Here is a 23,765-nt window from a genome sequence, read left to right as displayed (position 1 = left end):
GTTTGTTCGCTGACGTTTCCGATGATGTTACAGAGCAACCTGCCTCTTCCGAGCCTCCATTTCTCCCCGCTCATAAAACTGGGCTAATGACTCTGACCTTTTGTTTGTAAAGCAAAAGGATCAATAAAATACTGGAGCTTATTTACTATCATTACTGAAATGATGAGCAATGCCACTTTGCGGTACTTCAAAGAGGCTTCGCTTATAAGATGCTGGAAATCCCTAGAGAGAGAAAATGTTTCAGATGGAAAAGGAGGGGGAATATTCCTCCCGTTCTCATCTCGTAAGTGTACTCTCCTGCAAGGCATGGAGGTAATATCTCCGGCCATCTCCCCTCCAAGCTGGGCTATTTAAAATAGCCGCTGACAATCTTTGCTTTTTTCCGTAATAGCCAAACGGGCTGGTGTCACTGATTGCATAGGAGCGAGTTCTGCATAAATTGTTCACATGCTGTGGAGTTTTGCAAAGTACTTTGTTGACCTATTATATTACCGCTAATAAGATTGAATGTGGTTTTAATTTCTCATTTCCTCTTTCACTGGATGCCCTTTTCCTACTTCTTAGAGTCTTACTTCAAGTCTCTGTATAGCGAAAGTCTTTTTCTGTTGCTCAGAGAATGAATGATGCTTTGCTTTCAGGCAGCTCCGCACTGGAGGGCTTTAAGTGGCATTCAGAGAAGGCTATCAGCCACAATATCTGATGTATTGGTGTAGCTGCGGTTCATGCATGGAGTGCAAAAAATGGGATTTAATTGGGAGGGAGGGGGAATAGCGGCCCTGGCTGAATGGATGGGTGAAAGTTCCCCGACCACCCCTTAGCCCAGCAAATAGTTTGTTGAGTGCTTGCCAGAGCGGAAGCGACTTCCCTTTCAGGCACCCTGCTTTTGTGCACCGTAAGAAAAAGCACACACTCTTACGGTTTTGGCCTTGCAGCTGCAAAAAAAAAAAAAAAAAAAAGTGAGAGAGAACCGTGCACACACCCAGATCCTGTTCTTTCAATACCAACAGCTGCTGAGCCGATCCTTTGCTGGAGGGAGGCATATAGCTATAAACACAGCTTGTGTAAAACCTTTACCTTCTGTCTAGGGCAGCATGAAATAACTGGCCGCTTCCCTTTTGGAGGCTAAATTAAAAACGCGTGTAATTAACTTATACAAAATAGCCTTTTGGTTGCTATTGAGAATTCAATATTGTATCAAGGAGGTTACATCTAGGGTCTGGCTTCACATGAGAGGTTTCCATAAAGCAGCTTATTATAGACCTTGTGGTGAGCTTTGATAGAAAGACTTGCATCTTTAGCATCCCTAATACGGTCTAATCTCTCTTCTCCCGAAAAGATCGGTTCAATAAAGTGATGGTTTCAAACACTCTGAAATAGTTTTGGACGGTCCGGAGCCTGGAGTTTGCACTGTAGATTACATAAGGTGAGATCACTGCTGGGCTCAGAACATGCAAAATGGAAACAACTGCAGCTTAAAAAGAGTATTTTTCTGACTGTCTCAAGGAGATTACACAGGCATCTGTCACCACGTCCAAGCTGAAATCTGACCCTGCTCTGTCAGACCAGGGGGGCTGATTGAAACAGTGGGGCCTTGCTGAAGTCTGCCTGGAAGGTTGTTCGGTCCCGCTGGCTGCACGGATGGAGAAAGTGAGTCCAAGGATTGTCATGCTGTTGAGCAAAACCAGAAGACTGCTACTCGCAGCTTCCTGCAGCTCTGCCTGCAAATCCCAAATGGCAGCCCGGGATCATGCGCTGTGCCCGTACGTTGCACAGATGGCTTGTGCACGCACGAAAACCAGATTTGGTGTTTCTGTGGGGTCGCCTCACTGGGCACCTCTACGGAAGAACTGGGTAATCCCAGACATGGGGCCGGCCCCTTCTCCCCCAGCCCTGGTTCCTCTTCCCACCCTTGGACAGGACAAACCGTAGGCATCGGGACAGAGAACTGCCTTGAAAACCCCCGATACATGGTGGCTTTTGGTACCGGTGGGGTGGGGGCCTGCCTGTTCTCACGAGTTCATAGTCGTACCCATCTCACTTGACTCCTGAGATCCAAAAAGCATATTCAGGGTCTTAATGTAGCATCACGTGTATCTCTTCCCCCCCCCCCCCCCCCCGCAATAGAAAACCCATGTGTTATTTTGACTTTATTAAGACGCTGTTCATAAACCATTTTTATTTAGATGCTCAAGGCTGTTCTCTTGGGTTTTTTTGTGACAGAAATCCCAGCAGATGTAACACTTCTGGAAAATATCAGGGAGTCAGTGTCTTGTCTTTTTTTTTTCTTCGTGTCAAAGGTTAACTTAAAATATTAATGCTGCAAAGATTCATTTAAGATATTAAAACTGTTCAGGCAAGAATACGTGTACATATTGTAATTACTTCCTTTTTCTTACAATTAAAGTAATTGGATTATATTTAATGAGCTATTTACATTTAATAATTAAGAAAAGACTTATCTTTCCAGTATTCCCCAAGTGCAGCAGAAGGGTGGGGGCATTCAGAGCTGTGATATAATTATCTAGGCGTGAGTTGAAACTGAAAGAGCAGTTGAGCTGTATAGAAAACACTTGGAACTGGTTTGTTCCTACTCTTTCATTAATCAAAATAGTTTAGTGTGTGTTAAAGGAGGGGAGGCTGAGCTTAGCTGCAAATGAGACAGTTTATCTGCTGAAAAGGAAGGTTAAAATATGTTCAGACTTCAGGAATAAGTCATTTAGAAAGAAAAAAAACCAAAACCACACCCTCTTTTTCCGTATTAATTACCGAGCGCTGCCCTAGAATGAAAATGTGCTGATGTATTGTGAGAGTTGTGCTTTGCACCGAGTGCTTTGTTAGTGCTTACAGGCACAAGCCTTTCCTCTTGCTGGAGGAGGCTGGTGTGAAGGAGAGGAAGAAAAAATGCTATCCTCATTAGCAGTAATTCAGCCTGGGAATGAGCGATTCAGCGGTGTTTGCTTTAGCAGCCGCGCACCATTTGCAGAAGTTGGCCTGTGGTTCTGCGACGGCGTGAGGCTGGGGTACCTGCAGCACCTCCGGATGAAGCTGTTGGGAGCGATGCTGCTTGTGTTGCCACCTAAAGTGCATCTCTTCTAGTCAAGACCTTTTGAAGTGAATTCAGTGCTGTTACAGACTTGGAGGCTTGGAAAATGAAATCTTGTGATTTTATCCAGAGCTCATTTTGCCTGGATTGGGACAGAAACAAATGGATGACTTTGCCAATGAAAGCTCCTCAACCTTGACCTTTAAGGGCTGGCTTTTGGGGCAGAGTGGCAATCCCATTTTAGTAGACGTCTCCCTCTTGGGTTGCTGTGGCTGCTAACCCCGGTGGTTGTTACTGCTCAGGGGACTCATCTCCTGGGACAGGCTGAGACTGATTCCTTGAATAGTCCCATTGACTTTGGACAGTGGTTTGGGCTCAGACCAGGTGTCGTTGGAGACCTCCTGCCGATGGACTGAAACCTGCCCGCTGACCAGGCCTCTCCCCACATCCTCCTAAAATATTTGAGAACCTATAGTGGGTTTTTCTGTACCTGAGGAGGCCAAAGCTACCTGTTGATTGAAGCTTGTGATACTGCTCTGTATTGTCACTGACATTGTATCCTTGCCAAAATTATTCAGAGGTTTAACAGAAAGCATTCCGCTCCCTTTGCTGCTCCTGTTTCCTAGGAAGCAACAAAGCCAGAGCTCTTCTAGCGCTGAAGGAGCCCTGCCTCTCTCCTGATGTCTATCCTCACGGCAAAGACCTTGAAACCTTTCTGTTTCGGAGCTTTAATTCCTGTTTAATCAATAGTTCTGTATTCTGAGAATCAAATCCCTGTGACAGCTCTCTTTAATTGAGCTAAACTGCCTTTCTCTTGTCACATCTCTTCTACAGTTTTATTTAAATGCATTTGTTCTGCCTGTATCCTAGTCAGGCATTGATAGGAACACCAGGTGACCCTCTTGGTTTAACTTGTTTTTCAGCTAAATGAATGGAAACATTAATTAGGGCAATGGTGTGTTTTTTAGGAATGAAAAAAAAAGAGTCTAGGTCAAATTGCTGGCTGTATTTGCACTCCAACAGAAGCTAGGAGGATCTGTATGTTCCCCGTTAGTGACACCCCCATCCTTCCACCCCCAGCTTGGTTTCTGCCAGCAGCTTCGAGCGAGTCCCTCTCCAGGAGAGCAGGCTGGCATTTTTTCCAGCAAGATCATCTTCAGTAAAGCTGATAACAAAAGTTTAAAAGGAAGAGCCAAATTTTCAGTCACACCTGTGCAATCCCCTTGAGGGCAGTAAATGATGATGATAATGCATGAGCCAGACAAAAAAACGCAGAAAATGGCTTTCTGAGCCTCTTTTGCATTTTTCAGAGCCAGCAGACTGGAGAGGGGTTGGAAAAAAAAAAAAGGGAGAAAAAAAAGAGTATTTTTACTCGGGAACAGAGCGGGCTGGATGTTTGTTGTCTCAAGGACTCCACAGCGCGCTGTGCAATGCTTCGTTACTCTGCAAGATCAGGGCTGACGTTTCCTAGTGTGCGAACATCGCTGTAGAAATGTGCAGCGCTGCTCTTGCCCCACGCTATTGCCGAAAACACCTCTGTCGTAATGCCGGCAGATCGTATCTGCAAAGTTCTCGAGTTGGTGATTGAAGTGGATTATTAATTTACAGGGGGGTTATGTATGGGTTTTTTGCGATCGGCTGACTGTGTTCTCCTGAAGGCCCCGTGTTTTCAGTAGATCCTGCTTCAGGAAAGCTTTTGTGCGACGGTGGGTGAAAACGCAGCCTGCGCTTTCCGTCTTAGCGGCTGGTAAGAGATGGTGGGCAACGTTTTCCCCGGCGCCCAGGGGGTTTTTACCCGTGTGTCTCCCCCGTGGCTTTTGGGGAGAATAGACCACTGTGAAAGGAAGCAGCCCTGCAGCTGCCCTTCACTGCTGACTCCTGCTCAGCTGCTGGCAGGCTGGGCTGTTAATGACAGATGAGCCTGTGACGCGTTTTTGGGAATGAATACTTGTTACAGCTGGTGGGATGGAGTAGTTTGTGGCATCACATGGCAGTTTGCTCTATAATTTCACTCCCTATTGCTTGGATGCAGCACTGATTGCTAGGTCTCTCTCCGAGTGTGGAACTGTAGCATTTCTGATTGCTGCATCCCGCTTCTCTGTGGCTGCATTGTGAGCTTGGATATAGCCCTGAGCACTCAGCAGAGCCTTCTGCTGAATTTTTTTTTTTTTTTCCAGTTCTCTGTGTGTGTGGCTGCTGCTTCTTCCCTTTCTGCTAGTCTTTTGGGGTTACATAAAAGCCAGTCTCTTTCTGGCCATTACAGCTACATGGGGGAGTAGTTACTGCTGAGAGAAGCTTGAAATTTGAAGCAGAGTTGTCACAGACATTAGAAAGAACAGTCAGTCTGCGTTGGCAAGCTACTGAGTTAAGTCTCATTTCATACTGATGGGAATTTCAGATCTGATTATCTCCTTCCTCCCTCATTCCCAAACCTGCTGGTGTGTCTAATCCCCCGATGGGTACTCCTAAAGGCTGCTCTCCAAGGCGCTTAGCTGAAGGCTTGGTCTCCTTGACTATGGTGCTTGTTTGTGTGCAGGCAGAGGATTTTCTAAGCCCTGCTGAGGGCAGGGTGATTGGTCACCCTGACGTACTTGAAAATCAAGCCTAATTTCCCTCCCCTTCCCCAAAAATGAGCTCTGTCCTCCTTAGGTGCTTTGTGCTACGCCAGACACTATGGCAGATGATATCACTGCTGGGGTCCAGATTTATTTGCAGATGGTCCCTGATCTAAGAGGTTGTGTGTCACATTGAGTGGGGAATTACCCAGGTGACTCCCAGTAATGCTATGCTAGCTGGTCAAATACCAGTGAGAAGACCCTTGCCAGATCGCTCCCTCCAACTCGGCTGTTATTTACAGCTCTTTGTGTGCATTGCATACACACGTCTCACCTTGTACTCCTGCCTGCCTTCTCCTCTGCACCGCGGTGTTGACTGTGCTATCTGCCTGCTGTACAAAAAAAAAAAAAAAAGGCTGGTTCCTCTCTTGCTGTGCAGTGCTGTTTTCTGCTCTGCTCCAAACTGCTTGTTAAGGAGTATTTGCTCCGAGTTGCTGTTTTCAGTTGACAGAACTCGCGTTGGAAAGCAAATACTCAATCCTAAAATGTCCCTGTATTGCTTCTCAATACTTGTAATCAAAGTCTGTCTCCTCTATTGTTCGTAACAATTGTCCAATTTTACTGTGCCAGCCCTATTTATTAAATATAGTCAATAAGACACAGCTTTGTGCGAGGGGTTTATAGACTGGCAGTTCTTGTTTGAAACAAACCAATTGTACTTGATTCTAATCCAGAACTGGGATTCCTGAGTGATCCGCTACAGCAGAGCTCATAGGGAGAGCGGTCGATGACTTGCTGATAAGAAATCTTAGAGCAGCACGCTCATCTTGAATTTACCTCGTGCTTTGCTCAAAGTGCTGGATTCAGAAAGGCAAAAATTGCAAGTTGCATTACCCCCCCGCTTTTACGGGCCTGTGTTGGGCCATGCTTGTTCCCCAGCGCCCCAAAAGTCTTTATAGAAATAATTGCCGAAGTCAGAATCGACTTAAAAGCTGGTGAGCAAGGCATTTAAGGTGAGAGCTTGTTGTGGAGGGAGCGGGGTGTCAGATCGGCAGCCACGTGAAAAAGCACTATGCATGGATCCTGCTTTCTCAAAGTACGAGGCGTCTGAGACCACCGTGTGTGCAGTGAGAAAGCACAGGCGTCGATAGGAGGGGTGACGGGGAGCAAAAGCCTGGTGAATCCTGGAAACAAGGTGCCAGTTGTGGCTGGAAGATCAGTAGGAATGTAGGAGCGGTGAGCTCAGCTTCCAGGGCTTTTGTTGCGCTCAGCAAACTTTTTCTGGGCCGACGCGGGGCTGTGGAGCGGGCCAGGGCTCGGCAACGCGTGCGTAAGCATTTCGAGAGAGGGGAAATTATGAGGAATTCTGGCAGTGCCCGGCTGGAGGTGGGGCAGTGTACAGCTGCAGGGAGGCGAGGGGAAGAGAGCTACGGGGCAAAGCTGGGCTTTTCGGATGGTTTGGCTTTTAGTCACTGCCGTCATAACAAGGCTTGGAGCCTTCTTTGAGTCAAGCCGTGACTTGGAGACTTCAGAGGAAATGCTTGCCGTGAGCAGGTAGGAAGGTTCTGATTCAAGTGGGAGAAAAAAAATCATTTGTTACCATAAGAAAAGCCCGCCCTTCATGTTTTTAAGAAGGTGTGAAGCATGGCGGTTGGGAGGATGAGTATTTTGAACGTCGACTGAGGCAGCGGTGTTTGTGGATTTGGCACACAACCGGGCTTCAGTGTTGGCCCATTTCCTTACAGCTCTCCCAACCAGTGGTGCTCTGCAACCAGCAAAGATCACTTAACTTCCTCCTCACATAGCTAGCGCTGTGTTTCAATTTGATGCCTTTTTTTTTTTCTCTCCATATTCATTAGAAATCTGTTGCAGACAGTTTTCTGTTTCTTCGAGGCAGTTTCCTTCTACTTTTAGCATACTCTCTCTCCCGTTACAGTGGGATCGGGGCAGGTCCTCTCCGCCCATGGCGTGCCATTCTTGCAGCTTCTTAAAAACAGTGTGTGCACCCCAAACTCTACTACTGAAACAAATCTAATCTTCAGCATTAATAAGCAAGTGGAAACACTTATCTTTGCCCGAAAGATAGGGATTTTTGGCCTCGCAATTCATTTAACTTGCTTCTGAATGGTAGGATTTAGTTATAATATATGGTCTGCGGTAGTTATGTGACAGTGACTAATGCCTGATGACCAGTCTGGCTAGCTGGGGTGGAAAACTGCTGTGCTGTCATGCCCTGACCACTGAAAGTAAAGCGGTTCTGGATGGCCCTTGCTGGTAGCACGCTGTCAATCGGCTTCTTAATGACTCTCTTAAAGAATAAAAGCAAGAGCCTCCTGGAAAGCTTTTTTAGGTCTGTCCCTTCCTTGTTTCGTTTACTGTGTCTCTTCCCTGCCCCCAGCTGTATGCCTTGTGCTGTCTCCAGTGTTTTGCTTCCTCCTTCTCCCTCTGCTCTCATACCTTGTCCCTTTTCCACACTTGATTTTCTGCCCCTCCTGACTGCTGCTTCGAAATACACCACTTATTTTCCAGTCCAGACTATTAATCTTTGTCCCACCTACTCATGAGGCATGAAGGTTTTACAGGAGCCCGTTAGCTGTTATCTCTATACCTACCCTCCAAAGACTCACGGGGAAAAACGAGGTCTAAGAGTGAAGTGCTGCCTTGTGGGGGCATCGACTGCTCTTTTCGCTAATATTGGCATCAGGCTCTGGTTGTAGGTCCCAGATTTCCTATCTGCCTGCCTCCACCCTACAAAAACATCTGAAACCTTGAAGCTCCTTGTCCTTCCGCTCAGAGGAGAGGAAATTTTGCTTTAAAATGCCTCTTATCCCAGAGGCCGCTGGCTGCTGTGAGAGCAGAAGGGTGGTTGTCCACAGCCCATCCTGTCCTCCCTGCCTTGCTCATCTCTGGTGCTCCAGGGGGTTAATCTCTTAGTTTGACTGCTGCTTGCTGGATCCTGACTGGTGTTAGGAGCAACAGCGGGGCAGCAGAGCCGTCCCCGTCGCCTTGGGAAGAAGCGTACTCTCTGCGAGGAGGGCTGTCGTAGCGATCACGAGGGCGAAACTCTTGATTCTGCAGTGGAGTGTGGCAGGCTGTGCTGGGAGGGTGGGGGTGGCTGGCAGGATGAGCCAGGCTATAAAGGGAGTGTTTTTCATAGCCCTTATCTCTGCTGTCTTGCACCGGTGCAATTTCATAATGTATGTGTGCTGTACCATTGTTATTTAAAAAAAAAAAAAAAAAAAAGCGACTTTCACCACTACTCCTTGCTTTTAGTTTCAAAACATGCTTTGAAGGCAAACACTTTCGGGGGGGGCTGTATATAGACAGCATATTCTGAGCCTTTGTTTATTTATGGGCATTTGGGGCATTACTCCATTTTCTGCCCTGTTCTCCCCATACTTGCAGAGATTAGTGCTACCTGCATCTATCTGACCCGGCATACCTATCATCTTTGGGGAGTTTTTTGCCTCTTTTTATACATGCACGCTCACATCTCTTCCCCCTTACAGGCTTATTTTACCTCTTGCTGTTTTCCTTCTGTCTGTCCTGCACCTTGGAAGGTTTCCAGCTGGGCTTGGTGGATAGGCTGTCCACTCTGGCTCTGCAGATCCCACCGCGTGTGCTCCCTGGCCGAGCCCTGGGGAAGCAGAGGGGAGAAGCTCGATGCAGGCAGCCTGCAAATGCTGCCTTGTTTATGAGAGCTGCTTGTTGGTGCAGACTGCAGTCTGGGGGGAGCCGGGAAAGTTTGTCTGGCGTAAAGCGCTAAAGCTGACAAAAGATTGTAGGGCTTGGGCTGTAATCGATAAAACACGGGGTATTTAGAAGCGAAGGTCAGAGTCCTTCCTTAGTTCACCCTGTTCTTTAAATATCCCAGCAGTTACTGATGGTTGCTGCAGTGCTTGGACACAGTGAAGAACAACACGGGCTTCAGTCCTCAGGGAGTCTCTGCTTTTATTTATTTGGATGCAGATCTCGCTCCCCTTTTCTGTAAGGTGTATGGTTTTGGGGACTCTTTGCCTGCACAGGGACAAGCATGCGAAATCCCTCGCGTAGAGGCGTTGCAAAATGGCAACCTACATCTGCTTGTCTGGGAGATATCCGTGCGCCCGGTATGCTGCAGCTCTTGAACTCCTCTGCCTTAATGGGTCAAATTTAGCAATTCAAAATCTGGCTTGTGAGGTAATTAGGAGGGATAATGCCCACTTCTTCCTCTTAACACCCTGACAGAAAAGCATCCAGGAAGGACTCCTGGACCTCAAAGATAAGCTGCCAGCTGCCACAGAGACTATCAAAGGGTGGCTCAAAGTCAAGAGCAAACAGCTGATTTTTTATGGTTCTTGGGTTTTTGCTGTTGGTGACAGGAAGCCATGTTCCCCAAGCTGTTAGCTTCCTGTTTTATTTTTACACCCAGCCCGAGCAGATCAGCATGCCTATCACATGGGAGCTGGCTGCTTCTCATGGGTTGTTCCTCAGCTGACCTAGAAAAGTGATTCTTTCCCCTTCTAAATTAATCAAGAAGTTGGGATGTACTTGCTTTCACATAGTCTTAAAGATTTCAGGCATGTATCATGCTCCTTGTTCTGAGCTGTTTACCCAAGTTTCCTCCTCTCTCTTGGAGGCAGACAATCTGAGAGGGAGCTGTTTGTTGCTTCAACGTTTCGGCCTGTTAGCAAAGGAGATTTTTGTTAGTTCAAGACACTGACCTGCACATAAAAGCATTTTCTGTCTAAAGCATAACTTCCGGACACTTATGTTTTCTTCTTTTTTTTTTTTATTTTACTTTTTTTAAAAAAGAAAGAACTGGAAGTTTGTCCTGACTGTTGTACAATCAATCTTGACTTCTTTCTGAGCACGCTCTAGTCCTGCATCCTGATTAGAGCTCCCTCATCGTTAAACTGCTGTAGCACGAAAACAATGGTCCAGTGTAAACCTCGGCCCCGGGGGATTTCCCAAGGGAAGAGGGGTGCAGCCTGCAGGATAAGGAACAGTCACCAGAAAGTTTCCTGGTCAGCTGCAAGCGCTTCCTGTTGTTTCAGGAGAGCCCTGTCTGTGCTGCTCCAGGAGAGAGGCACCACGCATGCTTTGGTGTGCTGGAAGAAGCTGGTTTGGGGGGTGTGTGTGGGTTTGTTTTTTTTTTTAATATCTCTCATCTTCATCCTCTGGGTTTAAGCAAACCTATTGATTGCAAGTTTAAAATATTTCTGAAGAAGAGCTTGTAAGACTCGCCAAAGACACTGTGCGTGAGCGCGGGAGGAAGGAGACTGCTCAGAGGCGGCGGATGGGTAGGAAGGGAACAACGGCTGCGGTAATGCCAGGAGCACCTTGCGTGTGGGCGAAGATGTGTAGTTTTCCATCTCTGCCTCTGTACCTGAGCTGGTGGAGCTTTGCTGTCACTGCAAGTCATAGAACAGCAGGATCTTTATTTCTGATGAACCAGTTTTATAAGGGTGGGGAGGGGGGAAAGAAGGCTTATAAATAAAGCCATTTGAGAGCAGGAAAAACGAACACCATGGCTCTGGTGTGCCTGGAATTTGTGGTTGAGTAATCCTTTCCTGTTTCTTTTTTGGGTTGTTTTTCATCTTTCAGAACAGTGCCTGAAGCAGGTCCACCATGCCGTTAGTAACGAGGAACATTGAGCCAAGGCACCTGTGCCGTCAGACGTTGCCTAGTGTTCGAAGCGAGCTGGAATGCAAGACCAACATCACCCTGGCAAATGTCATTCGACAGCTGGGCAGCCTGAGTGAGTACCATGGCGAGCCTGCGCGTTGCCCTCAGGAGTCGCTAGTGCTCTTTATTTAGCTCCCTTTCTACTCTCGTGTTCCTATTTCTCCCCCATCTGCCTTCCCTGGGTAATGCTAAAATGTTTTCCTAAAGAAATCTGATGCTAATTTCATATCCCTGGTCCCACTGCCTTCCCATCTAAGAGAAAATGGGGGGGGGGGGTTGTGTACGTGTGTGTGCGTGCGTGTGTGAGAGGCTGCAGCGAAACTGCAGATGGAAGGATGGAGCACAACTCAGGCTTGTAAAATGGGAGGCTCTCCGAGCAGCCAGGATCTTGTGTCAGAGAATGTGCCTGTAATTGCACGCGCTACTAAATGGAGCTTGACTGTGTTGAATCTACAGTGTGTCAGTAGTCTTATTTTTAATGAAAGATAATTAAAGCGCACACGCAGAAGCCGCCTGTTTGCCCCTGCTGTTTGTTGCATTGCAAGACCCAAAGTCCCCAGTCTGAGCGAAGCGTTGCCTCTGGAGTATTGGGGGTTTGGGGCTGCTCGCTCACATGGCAGCATGAGCTATAGCGATGCCTAGCTCAGCTCTCCAGTGGGCTGACCAATAGCCTTGTAAAGGCTGGAGGGAAAACGTGGGCCTACGTGCCACAGGAGCAACGAAGAGTTAATTGTGGTCTCTCCGGGATGACTCCTTAGTCTGTTGAAATGCTCTGGATTCTGATTAGCCACCTCTGCCCTTGAAGCAAGACTTTGATAATCAAATTAATATATTGTTTAGCTTCTCTCTAGTGTCTGCAAGCACTTCTGCTTGCTCTGCAAAGCAAGGCTCTTGTCTTCCGCCATAGCGTGAATGTGGTAGGGAAAGCTTGGGTGCAGTCTCTTTCCAGCAGTAAAACCATGGCTGTTGCTAAAATCTGGGCCTGTGTCTGCTGCCAGTCGGTATCGCATTCTGTTGGGTTGTAGAAATGTCACTGCACAGGCAAGACCAGTCTCTCTGCTTGCATTTGACTGGCCCTCGTTGTTCATTTGTTAGGTCCTGTAGCCAAGATGGTTGGGGAGTGTGAGTAAAATCCATCTCGTGCATGTGAAATGACGAGGAAGAAAGCAGTAAAGCTGTGCAAATCTCAGCTGCAGAGAAAGCTAATCCCAGTCCAAAGGCATGCAGTGGGTTAGCGTGACAGAGCCGTGGTGAGATCCTTCAGGTTTAGACCTTCTTTGTGCAGCTCTGATACTCAAAGCTTCTCTGCTTCTACCTCGTCAGAGAGGGTGAAGCGCTGGAAGCCAAATTGCATCCCGGTTTCTTTATCGGGAAGGTACCCTGGGAGCCTCGCTCGGCGATGTGGGGAGGGAGGTGCGTGCTGCTGGACCAATCGCGGATACCTTGAGGAGAGCGCTGGAGGGAAAACTCGGGAGAGGTGGCTCTTGCTGACACTTGCGTGCTTGTCTGTGTAAGAGGGGAGCGAGGCAGGTGAGGAGGAAATGCTGAGCACCGTCTCTTACCCGCTTCCCTAGGGTCAGCAGTATTTTAAATGAAGCAATATTTAGACTAACTGCTACAGAATGCTCGCACCCAAATGACCAGACTCCTGCCCCCTGCTCCTTTTCTCTTCTTACTTCTGAAAAGTAAATCCACTCCTTCCTCGTACATTGAATATTACAGGAACGTAAAGCAGGTTCAGTAGGCTGTGACAGCCCTGTCAAGTGAATAATCAGCCATGCCTAGTGCACCACAGTCTCTTTACAAAGATGCAAACATAAATCTTGTCAAACTTTCATATTCCAGTGAGTTTACCCTTCGTTACTATCACAGCTGGTAGCACTTTGTATAAGTCGACTGTGCATTTCTGTGTGATTTTATAGAATCCACAAGCTAAAGATGGAAAGACCTATTAAATCATGCCGTCTGTCTTCCTGCCAGTGCATGACAAAGATAATTCTGATTGTAAGCTGCACTTTTGCAGTCAAAGTAACTAAACAAAAAAATTAATCTCTGCCTTACCTCATCTAAAAGTGTACATGAAATGCAGAACAATATGCGAGATGCTGGGTGATAACTCAGTACAGGTGCAAGACAAGGGAATACAGACCATCCCTCCTTCTCCCTCCAGGGTCAAGACCAGTATATACAATGCTGTTTATATATTATTTTATGCTTGAAACATACTACTCAGCATTGCAAACCAAAGACTTTATTTTTTCCCTAGTGCTTGTTGCAGTTCCTTGTGAAATTCAGAAATTATTTTCAGTTCTCATTAAAGTAGAAACCAAATGACAACTTTTCTTTCTTGAACTGTTGCTGGGAGGTGTCAGATTTGAACTGTTGCTGGGAGGTGTCAAATTATCAAATTAACAAAAGATAAACGTTCACCCCCTTTGGTCAAACAGGAGAGCTGGTCTTGTGCTGATGTTGGACGCGGAGAGCGCTTCATGAAACCTGGCTGTAGCAAGAGCTACCTGGCCCTTAGGTCTCCAGAAATAAAATCTCTTCTCATGAGTTTGAGGAAAGCTGTTTGGGCTTGTTAATGGAGCGTATGTGGAGACTGTATTGTCTAGGAGAGTGGAAGGAGGAGGTCAGTTGAAGTTAATGTCCAGCATTTGCTTTCTAGAAACATGTCAGGCTGACGTTGCCACCAAAAGGGGTGGAGGAGGTTGATTTTTAACCTGGCTGGTTCCCTGTGCTTGGCAGTGTAAGGAGAACTGCATGGGAGTATGAACAAGTAGCTGATATGTCAGTTTAGATAGCTGAAAGTATTTGTGCAGCTGGGTTTCGGGGGATGCCCTCGCGGTGCCTTGTGGGGCGCTTGTCTTTCTGATGTGACTCGTTGTAGACAACCAGATTTTCCAAAATTGCTGTTAAAGTTGGGCTTCCAACTGGTTATCCTTTCCTGAATGTCAGAGGGGATCCTTAGGAGTAACAGATTCCAGAACAAACTGTTGACCATATGACGATGCGCTTCAAAACCAGACTGCTTATTGGGAGCAGCCTTGTACTCAACAGCCATGGCTGGAAATGTTTTCCATCAGTGGGAACTCCATGGGCCTGTGTCTGCTGTCAGTGCCAAGTCTGTTCTGATCAGTGTTGTCCTCGGCGTGGTCTGGGCTCCCTGTCTTGGGTTATGCCTGAGACCAGAACAAAAAGACAGTACTCCTTGTAAGTTCTTGGTTTTCTTCCAGTTCTCCCATCTCTCTCTACCTGTGGTCATCTCTTGTTGTATGCATAGATTTTAAACTCTTAAGGACAGGGGACATCTTTTTGTTACGCTTGTAAGTGGTGCAGCGAGCTCCTGATCCAAGCCGCTAGGCACTCTTGCGGTCCAAACGATGGATGATGTTTGTCATAGCAGCCCACTGGGCAAGCCAAGCTGTTACAGGGAGAATATCCCTGTTTGAGAAGTTCCCCTTTGGTTTTGATTTAGAATAAACGTGAATGCATCAATTTTTCAGACACTGCCACCTGAAGGAACAAAAGGGTCAGTGCTTTCGTCTGTGGTTATAGCTCAGGCTTTAGGATCAAGGGCTGGGTCTGCTCTCTAGCTCCAGAGAACTTTGAGCTTGTAAATATGTGCCAGTTACCCTGGAGGCAGGCCTGCTGGAGACTGGGAGCCTTTGAGATTCTCCAGAGCAATAAAAATCTAACTGTATTTGCTTGTCTAATAAACAGAACGGCAGAGAATGTTAAAGGACCTACAGACCCGTCCAGGTTCAGACCAGTATAGTGTTGTCAGCCCTCTTTATTTCATTACTTTAATAATGACTTGAAAGTATGTCTCAATTGTTTCTTTATTGCTTGAAGATCCCTTGGAAATGTCAGGTTTTGGTGGAACAGAGTGTTTTCTTCCTGGATGTTAAACTCAACCCTGACAAACTTGAAAAGAAGCATGGTTCGTTCGTTCTTTCTTTCTTCTTTCTTCAAGAAAACAAGCTGGGAGACTGAATATGGTCTGATGTGGCTCACAAGGGTAATGTGGACACTTTAATATTCCAGGTAAATTTGCAGAAGACATATTTGGAGAGTTGTTTACTCAAGCCAACACCTTTGCCTCTCGGGTGAGCGTTCTAGTCGAGAGAGTTGACCGCTTGCAAGTCAAAGTCACTCAGCTGGATCCCAAAGAGGAAGAAGGTAATGGACTGGAGCACAGTCCTTGCAGACCAAGCGTGGTAAAGATTCTTATTGAGTCAGCATGGTTGGTTCGCGGCCATAAAACGAGCATGATGCTGTGATGGGTGTTGGAACGTCTTCTCTTGGACTAAGAGGGACCGTTTCCTCCCCTCCTGAAAAAGCACCGTGCTGCTCATGTGGATAGCCTTTCTGGCCGAGTCTAGATTAGCTCGTTAGCAAGTCTCCATGTGGAAACTCGCTTTTCAGCAGTTTGATAGCGGTGCACTTCTTGAGTCTTGGTCGCAGGGGTTTGAAACCACATCGGCAACTCTTGAGAGAGCCATGTCTATACAGCAGCGGATCTTGGCACGGCATGATCTGAGATTTGCTGGGTTTCCCAAGAGATCTGTGGGAAAAGGAACCTGACCTTAAGAAGGGCTAAGCATGCCAAGAACTCCAACTGAAATCAGATGTTTGCTACTTGATCTTCAGTGTCATTGGCCTGGGTCAAGCTGTTCTTCACTTGCTCTCTCCTCTTTCTTACAGTCTCCCTGCAAGGCATTAACACCAGGAAGGCCTTCAAAAGCTCCACTACTCAGGACCAGAAGCTCTTCGACAGAGATTCTCTCCCCGTGCCTGTCCTTGAAACCTATAGGACCTGCAATACTCCTCCACCCCTCAATATTCTCTCACCTTACAGGTATGGCTGCAACACCTTCTTGGCCCCTTGTTCCCTTGCAGAGGAGTACCTCTTCCTCCCAACCTGCCAAGGAGGTAATTTCCCATCCCGTGCTGTATTGAAGTAGCAGTTTCCAATGGGAAGTCGAGTCGCTAAGCTGAGATCCACCAGGAAATCTCCGTCCTCTGGATTACGTGAAACTTTTTGCTTTTGGAGCTGTACAAATGAGCGTAGCTAGAAAATCGTATATTTGGTTACCTGCTGTCACTTTTGTGACTGCCTTGGGGCAAGGCTTGGCTGGCACTGCATAAACATGCTAGGTGTTGTGCAGATGATGCATTTTTCTTGTGCTTCTCTGTAGCCCTGTGGCTCCTTTCCAGAAAGACGCAGTGCAAACTGCAGAGCATACATCTGTAAATGGCTCTCACCCAGGTGGGTGCAGTAGACTCCTGTAGATCTGGAGATGCTTTCTGTGGCCTCTGTGCCTGGTGTGAGACGTCTGATGTGACCTACGCTGGCTGTGTAACCAGTTCTCTTGAGCAGTCCCGCTCTGATTTCATCTTGTAGGTAGTAGAAGTAAAGGGGGTCAGAATACAGAGACTTAGCCCACATCCATAAATATCTTTTGAACAGGTAAAAAGTAATTACAGATAGCTGGAGGCAGCTGTCTTCTGCCAGACGCGGCTGCACTGCAAAGTAGGAGGAGAGCGCCTGTGTGTGTGTGTGTGTGTGTGTGCGCTCGCTCATGAGTTTCAGGGATGCTGCTGGTCTGATTTAGGGTTCCTGGCCTGGAGAAGGTGGTGGGTATTTTTTTTTTTCCACATCAAAACTACAACGCAAACGAGTGGGAGTTGAAGTGAGAGACCTGCTGCTCTCTTCGCGATTGTTCAGAGCAGTTGAGCTCTTCAGGTGCTGAGTAATGGAGAGTTTGTGTCAGGGCAAAAGCGATGGCAAGTGGGAGAGCCGGGACAAGTGAGGCTGTGGGTCCACTGCCTGTTCTGAAATGGAGGACAGAGCAGAGAGCAGCGTGTTTGACCTTCTCACTGCAGACTTTTACACTGTCATCTGGGGTTGTGCCTTGTGTTTTCTTTGGGCTTCAAACAAATGCGTGACTTGGTCCTTGTTTGTGTGTGTTTTTTTTCCCCCTCCCTGTCCTAGGGATGATGGCAAAGAGGCGCTTAAATTCTACACAGATCCTTCATACTTCTTTGACCTTTGGAAAGAGAAAATGCTTCAGGACACCAAGGATATTATGAAAGAGAAGCGGAAACATAGGGTGAGGAAACAGGAGATCTCTGCCAACGGAGGCATGTCAGGGAAGAATAGGAGGTGGGAAGTGTTAATGAATCTTGGACTCCAAAGTTGCTATCCAAAATTCAGGTTTGCTCTCTTAAAGTCTCTAGGGATCAATTCAGTGAAGTTTTTATCTGGTTTACTCTCATCCTTGTTAATTAAAAAAAGAAAACAAAGGTACCCTTAATCTGTTTTTCCAAATGCCACCGTCTTTGTATGGTTATAATGGCTTAATTTGTAGTCCTCAAACATAGCGCTGGTGCAGTCAGCAGGGGAGAAAGTTGTGTTGGAGTCTTTTCTGCACTTCTGATGTTGCATAGAGGTCTGTTCAGCGTTGAAGCAGCGCAAATCCCACTGCCCCAGCACCACAGCGTGTTGAGTGGTGTAATAAATTCTACTGTGGAAGAATAAAGGAAGGAGAAAATGTCCCTTCAGGGGTGTAAAACCAGGCCCTAATGTTAAATTAGGGGCAAGCGGGAGGCTTAACAAAACCATTTAAGCTGAAAATGCCAGGTAGAGTTCCTGGTTTGGCTGCCTGGGGATTTGGACCCATGTTTACCAACACTGAAACTTACACCATAAAAGATTCAGTTTGAGCATACTTTATTTAGCTTTTGAGCAACTGGAGTATTAAATATCAAAACAAATCATGATTTTTTCAATCAAAATAACAAAGGAGAGATTTAGGGCATGTTAGAATCCAGAGAGGGAGGCTAGCCCAGTTCTTTGTGGGCGAGTGTCCATATTGCACCCCAAAGCACTTAACACCAGCGAGGTGATGGTGAGATTTGGCAGTCTTGACACAGAGGCCAAAAACTGAATTGATGTGGAGAACTGAGCTTTCACTCTGCTCTCAAGGTGGTCATGCCAGTGAGTAACGATGGCATCATGTCTGAGCTGCACTGGGGAAATCTGATGCTGTTTTTCTTGGGTTTTTTATGCTACCTGTGCTCCAGCTTCTTTGTATGGGAGATCTTTGGAGCTTGCAGCAATCAGGAAAGTAAATTAAAAATCCTGGCCCTCTTTGAGACTGTATCTTCTTGAAACTGCTACAAGTCTATCCTATCCCTCTCTATTCCCTGTGAGTTTAAAGCAAAATAAGGCTTCTGTTTGATTCCTCCTCCCTTAGAAAGAGAAAAAGGAGAATCCGAACCGAGGAAACGTGAACCCGCGGAAAATTAAAACCCGGAAAGAAGAGTGGGAGAAGCTGAAAATGGGACAAGAATTTGTTGAGTCAAAGGACAAACACGGTCCTGCCGGGTAAGCAAGTCTGGGGCTCTCTGTTCAGCTCCCCAGCGAGGGGGAGCGGGCGGGCGTTGTTGATTGTAATGCAGTTCACCCTGCTCTGCAGCTTCTCCAGATCTGCTGCACAGTGTGGATCGATACTGCCACTAATCAGATTCTCCAAAGTAAATCCGTCTGCTGATTTTAAAATTTGCTAAATAAATCAGGGAGCTACATGGTTTGAACAAGGTGGCAGGAACAGCTTCTGTAGCAAGGCTGCTCTCGGCTGCCTGTCTTGTGGGCACAGAAGTGTTGAGAGCTTTGGCTCCCTACCCCATCGCGATGCCCTTCCCATCGCACCTAGCCTCTGGGCCTCGCGCTGAGGAGCGGGGTGGCATCTCGGTGGTATTGTGTGATTGCTTTGTTACATTTCACAAACGGCTCTTCACACCCTAAAGTTGAAGCGGGGGCTGTCCCCATCCAAGTATTTCAAGCTACAGATCTCTCTTTAGCGCTTCTGGCTTGGGAATTCATTTAACTTTTGACACCAGCAAGGCTGGAAGCAGACCGAATTCCCCACAATGCACTTCGCGCTTGCTCGTTCCTTGCAGCTTCCTTTCATGTAAGAAAAAATCTCTCTTTAAATCACACTCTCCAGCTAAAAATAAAACTTCCTTTTAGTTTAATAGGAGAACAGGTTTGGTTTCTAGCAGAGGAATCGAGCAGCACAACAGCACCATTTTCTTGCTCCTCTCTTTTCTCGTGTAAGCATGTTCATGCATTTGAATTCACTTGAGGTCCAGAGCCCCCAAGAATGGGGTGGTTCCACCACCCCACAGGGAAATGAGCTCATTGAAAGTTGAGTGCAAGAGTGGGCTCTTCCTTCAGTACTATTTCAGCTTTGGATGCTTGCTTTTAATGGCATCGCTGTTTCCTGGGTTCTCTTTGATACTCTGTTCTCAGGCTTATTTTTTGGCATCTTTGAGTACCTCTTCTTTTTTTGCCACTGATGATACCCAGTGTAACTGGGAGTCCTTCAAGTCCAAGTTGGTCAAAACACTCTTACAAGTGTGTTTTCTGTAATCAAATGTTAAGAAAAATATTTTTATTTCGGTGTTTTCCTGTTCACTAAAATATATACTCGTGCTGTTCTGGTGTGTGGTAGCAATAAACAAACATGAGAGCATCTGGGCAAATTCTAGCCAAAGAATTATGCAGAGCAAACTAATACAGCTGTACGTGGTCCTTCATATAAGATGCTTTGAGAAATAGAGACTTTTTTTTTTAGATGTTGCTTTAAGGTTTTGTTTTGTGTGTCCTGCTGTGGTGGATGATAAGGTCCCACCTAAAGGCAGGTCCCACTGTGCTGGGAAAAGCCATTCCTGCTAGAAAACCTCATTTCTACATCTTGCAGGTTGATCCATCCACGTGGTTAGTATCACTGCTGTTCGGTGGTTGAACTGCTGCACAGTTGTTTGTTTGTAACCCTTCCAGGAGGCAAAGCTCTTGTGAGTGAGGGGGAAAAACAAGCTTTAGACATTGCCTTGAACTCTTTAAATAAATTGCTTGTCTTGCTTTCACTCAGGTACCCCTCTAACATGGTGTATCAGAACGGCAGCATCGGTTCAAACGAAAGCATGGACGTGAACTGCTACCCGCCACCGCCGCAGACTGACTCTATTGTGCCACCACCTCCTTCATTCCCAGATGACAGCCTGCCTCCACCCCCGGTGGAATTTAGGTAAGCCTACGGGATCCCTTCTGTCACCAGGGAGTAGTAGGTGGTGTAAAAGGATGACATGAGACAGGCTGAGATAGTTCAGCAGAACTTCCTAACGGGTGTTGTATGGGAACCAGAATGCTCCTGTCTGGAGGGGAAGTGCAACTGCAGGCAGGGACAGAGGCACAGGCAGCACAGCTCTCCGTAAATCCCAACCACCGTTGTTATTCCCGTACAGAACGGGAGAATGGGCTTGGGTGAGAACTAGAGCAGAGTTACTTCACTTTCTAGAAGAGTGGGGTCCCAAATAATGGTCTGGCTCCATTGCATGAGTTTTCCAATGCAGTTGTTCCAGAGCATGTAGACCTACGTTCCTGATAGAGCTGTGCAAAGAACGGCTTCTTTCACCTCTGTTTTTCTTGTTACCATTTGCCCCCATGATCTTTGACAAATGCATGACGTGGGCGCTGAAGATGTAGATGTAGTTAAAGGACTTGAGCACACCAGCTGACTTCTTCTCAGAGACTTCAGTGCAAGTTCAGGGCAGCTGCTTTGTATCGGATGAAATGGTGACTTCCAGTCACCTCTAGAGATGAGAATTATGGTCCAGCAGTGGCTCAAGACACAAAGGGTGAAACAAGAGAGGAGCTTTTTTTTTTTCCTTAAAGGCAGTGAAACAGAGTCAAGAGTACCAGGAGGAAGTATGTCTGATAAACAGGACTGCGTTAGCTTGTCTCCATCTTATCCAAAGGCAGCAGTGCTGCAGAAAAGGCTCTTCTGATGTGTCAAAGAGACCAAGCACTCCACTCTGCAGCATGTTCCTCTAGGGCAGAGCAGAAACGAGCTTTCAGATGAAGCTTACGCTGTGTTATGCAGTTGCTTAGATCTCTGCCTAGCCACAGAGATCTCCCCTCTCTGGTTTTGTTTCGGTGGTTGTTTTTAAAGAACCCTGGGAGCTAGGTTTGATCTCCAGTAGTCCTGTCTTGGATCAGCACTGTGCACTGTTAAAAACCGTGACGTTTTTGTGGCAAATGTACCTTATTTTTCTATTTTACCGTGGAAAGAGATGTCAATTTAGGACTTCCTTTACATGTACGTAGGATATTACAGGATATTTTCTGGTATAACACAGCTTCCATAAATGGGAGATTCAGTCACTCAAGAATCGGTGTTTTCCTTAAAGCACATTGGGTTTCCATGTCTTCCTCTTCACTCCCCACGGCGAGCTATGAGACATGGCTGCTGCACTCCAGCTCTGAGCCATGGAATCCAGTGAAGAGATCTGTTCCTAGCAGGTGTTCAGAGCATATGCTTTCCTGGCACACCCACCAGTCCTTGTGTGATTTATCATGGTAGACATCCCTGCTTGGCGTGTCATACGTCTGACCTCAGCGTGGAGGGGTAGTGGCTTGCATTGCTGCAGGAGCTCTTAAGCCAGGAGGCTGCTCTGAGCTCAGACGTGACGCCTGGCCTCTGGCAGAGAGGTGAGATGGCTCATGTTCTTGTCAGCCTGGGAGATGGGACGGATGATAGCATTTCTGCCAGTCCCCAGGAGCTTTCCTTTGTTCTGGTGGTGTAGGCCAAAAGAAACACTGCGAGGGAACTAAAACCAAGGAGTGAGGTCTCATGGAAACACCAGTTAAAGCTGGAACTTAGATTTTTTTTTTTTTTTTTTTTGGTCTGGACTGCAACAAACACAATGATTTGCGTTAACATTGAGATTGTACAGTCTAATCTGGCCTCACAGCTAATAGCCTTATTTCTCTCTCTCTCTCTCTCTCTCTCTCTCTCCCCCCCCTTCTGTTGCAACAGCTATCCTGTAGACAACCAAAGAGGTTCTGGTTCTGGAGGGACCAAACGATCCAGCCTGGTTAGCCCGAGTCACCCGCCACCAGCTCCTCCGATCGGATCCCCCTCGACAGCCAGGCCGGGCTTTGCTCCCCCTCCGGCGCCGCCACCACCACCACCACTGATGGGAAGCACCCCCCCTCCACCACCTCCCGTGGGCTTCCCGTCCCCGGGAACCCCACCACCACCCTCACCCCCTTCTTTCCCTCCTCACCCCGAGTTTGCTGCCCCGCCACCACCACCGCCCCCTCCAGCAGTCGAATATGCCAGCGTGCTCCCGCCTCCACTGCCGCAGCTGGGCAGTGGGAGTGCGCCGCCTCCCCCTCCACCACCTCCTCCTCCTGGCCCACCGCCTCTGTCTTCCGGTGGCCTGGATGGTCCCCCACCCCCTCCTCCCCCCTCAGACACCTCCGCCTCCAAGCCCAAGTCATCCTTGCCTGCGGTTAGCGATGCCAGGAGCGATCTGCTTTCAGCTATTCGTCAAGGTAAGGTTTTGTTTCAACACCAGCTTTCTCCTTTGCCTCTGGAAAACCCCACAGTATCCAAGTGCGAGCACTTGGGAGCCATCTCATGAGCAGTGGTGTGACTGCCTCGCTGCTTGAGACCTGTCCCTTGTGGTCCCTCCTTGTCTGCCCACCCCGATGACAACTTCACAAGGTTTTATGCCTCCGCCTGCACCTTTGGAGACGGCAGTGCTGGAATTGGTGTGGTCCGAGTTTGAGAGCGGATTGAATGGCAGTGGTGTAACCCCTCAGAGGAGCACGGAAACGATTCGCTTCCCATTCCAGCTGCCCACCCAGCCTGTCTTGGCTGTCATTCACCCTCCGTGTTATCCCACAGCGTGTCCAATACTCACTGGCAGAGGACAGGCTGCCTTGCTCAGAGGATTGTGTCAAAGGGATGGCTGCTTTGGAGATTTCAGTGTGACCAAAGCCTTTGCATGATCCCCTCCGTTGCCTTCTTCCCAACAGGCTTCCAGCTCCGCAAGGTGGAGGAGCAGCGGGAACAGGAGAAGCGGGACGTTGTGGGCAATGATGTGGCAACGATCCTGTCACGCCGCATCGCTGTGGAGTACAGCGACTCTGAGGACGACTCTTCGGAGTTCGATGAGGACGAATGGTCGGATTAACCACGGTCCCGTCCCCTTCTTCCCCTTCTCTGCTGGGTTAACATCATCTTAAAGAATCAGGTGGCCAAACCTTCCACCGCTTCCTTTTTCATCCCGTAACCAAAGACGTGCCAAGGGTTTTCAGACAACCAGCAGCATATCTTCCCCTCTCCCTCCCCCTCCGGCTTTGGCAGGACTTTGTGCTCTGCCTTTCCAAAAGGTCTCCTCACGGATGCTGAGGATGCGGTGTTGGGTTTTAGCTGGAGGGGGGTGTAACGGTTGCTTATTTAAGAGAGCTAAACCTCCAGGTTCTCGATGCCACCAGGCAGAGCACATATAAACCCTCCATCCTGAGGGGTTTTTAAAGTAAAGATGGATGATCCTGTTGCGGCCACGTGGCCTTTCAGATGAAGGACACTTTCAGCTAGTTTTCTCATTGCAACCGCAGACAGTTGATCTGATGGCTC

At 47.5% G+C, this 23,765-nt stretch overlaps 1 protein-coding gene across 3 annotated transcripts in view; it reads left to right on the top strand.

Annotated features, from left to right (window-relative positions):
• WASF2 (WASP family member 2) overlaps window positions 1-23,393 on the top strand; it is a 29,125-nt gene extending 5,732 nt beyond the window's left edge. Inside the window, exons 1-9 of one of the 3 annotated variants that reach the window (XM_076357114.1) lie at window positions 10,691-10,710; window positions 11,185-11,338; window positions 15,313-15,447; window positions 15,973-16,126; window positions 17,264-17,381; window positions 18,528-18,658; window positions 20,208-20,363; window positions 22,155-22,675; window positions 23,162-23,393. In XM_076357114.1, the coding sequence (XP_076213229.1) occupies window positions 11,209-11,338; window positions 15,313-15,447; window positions 15,973-16,126; window positions 17,264-17,381; window positions 18,528-18,658; window positions 20,208-20,363; window positions 22,155-22,675; window positions 23,162-23,319 (1,503 nt within the window). In that variant the 5' untranslated portion in view covers window positions 10,691-10,710; window positions 11,185-11,208 and the 3' untranslated portion in view covers window positions 23,320-23,393. Of the gene's footprint in view, window positions 1-10,690; window positions 10,711-10,773; window positions 10,881-11,184; window positions 11,339-15,312; window positions 15,448-15,972; window positions 16,127-17,263; window positions 17,382-18,527; window positions 18,659-20,207; window positions 20,364-22,154; window positions 22,676-23,161 lie in introns of those variants that run through there. The other 2 variants (XM_076357113.1, XM_076357112.1) reach the window with 2 other exon arrangements.
• Window positions 23,394-23,765: the final 372 nt, after the last annotated feature.

The sequence above is a fragment of the Aptenodytes patagonicus genome, chromosome 21, assembly GCF_965638725.1.
Source record: "Aptenodytes patagonicus chromosome 21, bAptPat1.pri.cur, whole genome shotgun sequence".
Taxonomy (NCBI): Eukaryota; Metazoa; Chordata; class Aves; order Sphenisciformes; family Spheniscidae; genus Aptenodytes; species Aptenodytes patagonicus.
Note: the sequence above shows the minus strand (reverse complement) of the source record. Positions and strands in the feature narration are given on the sequence as shown.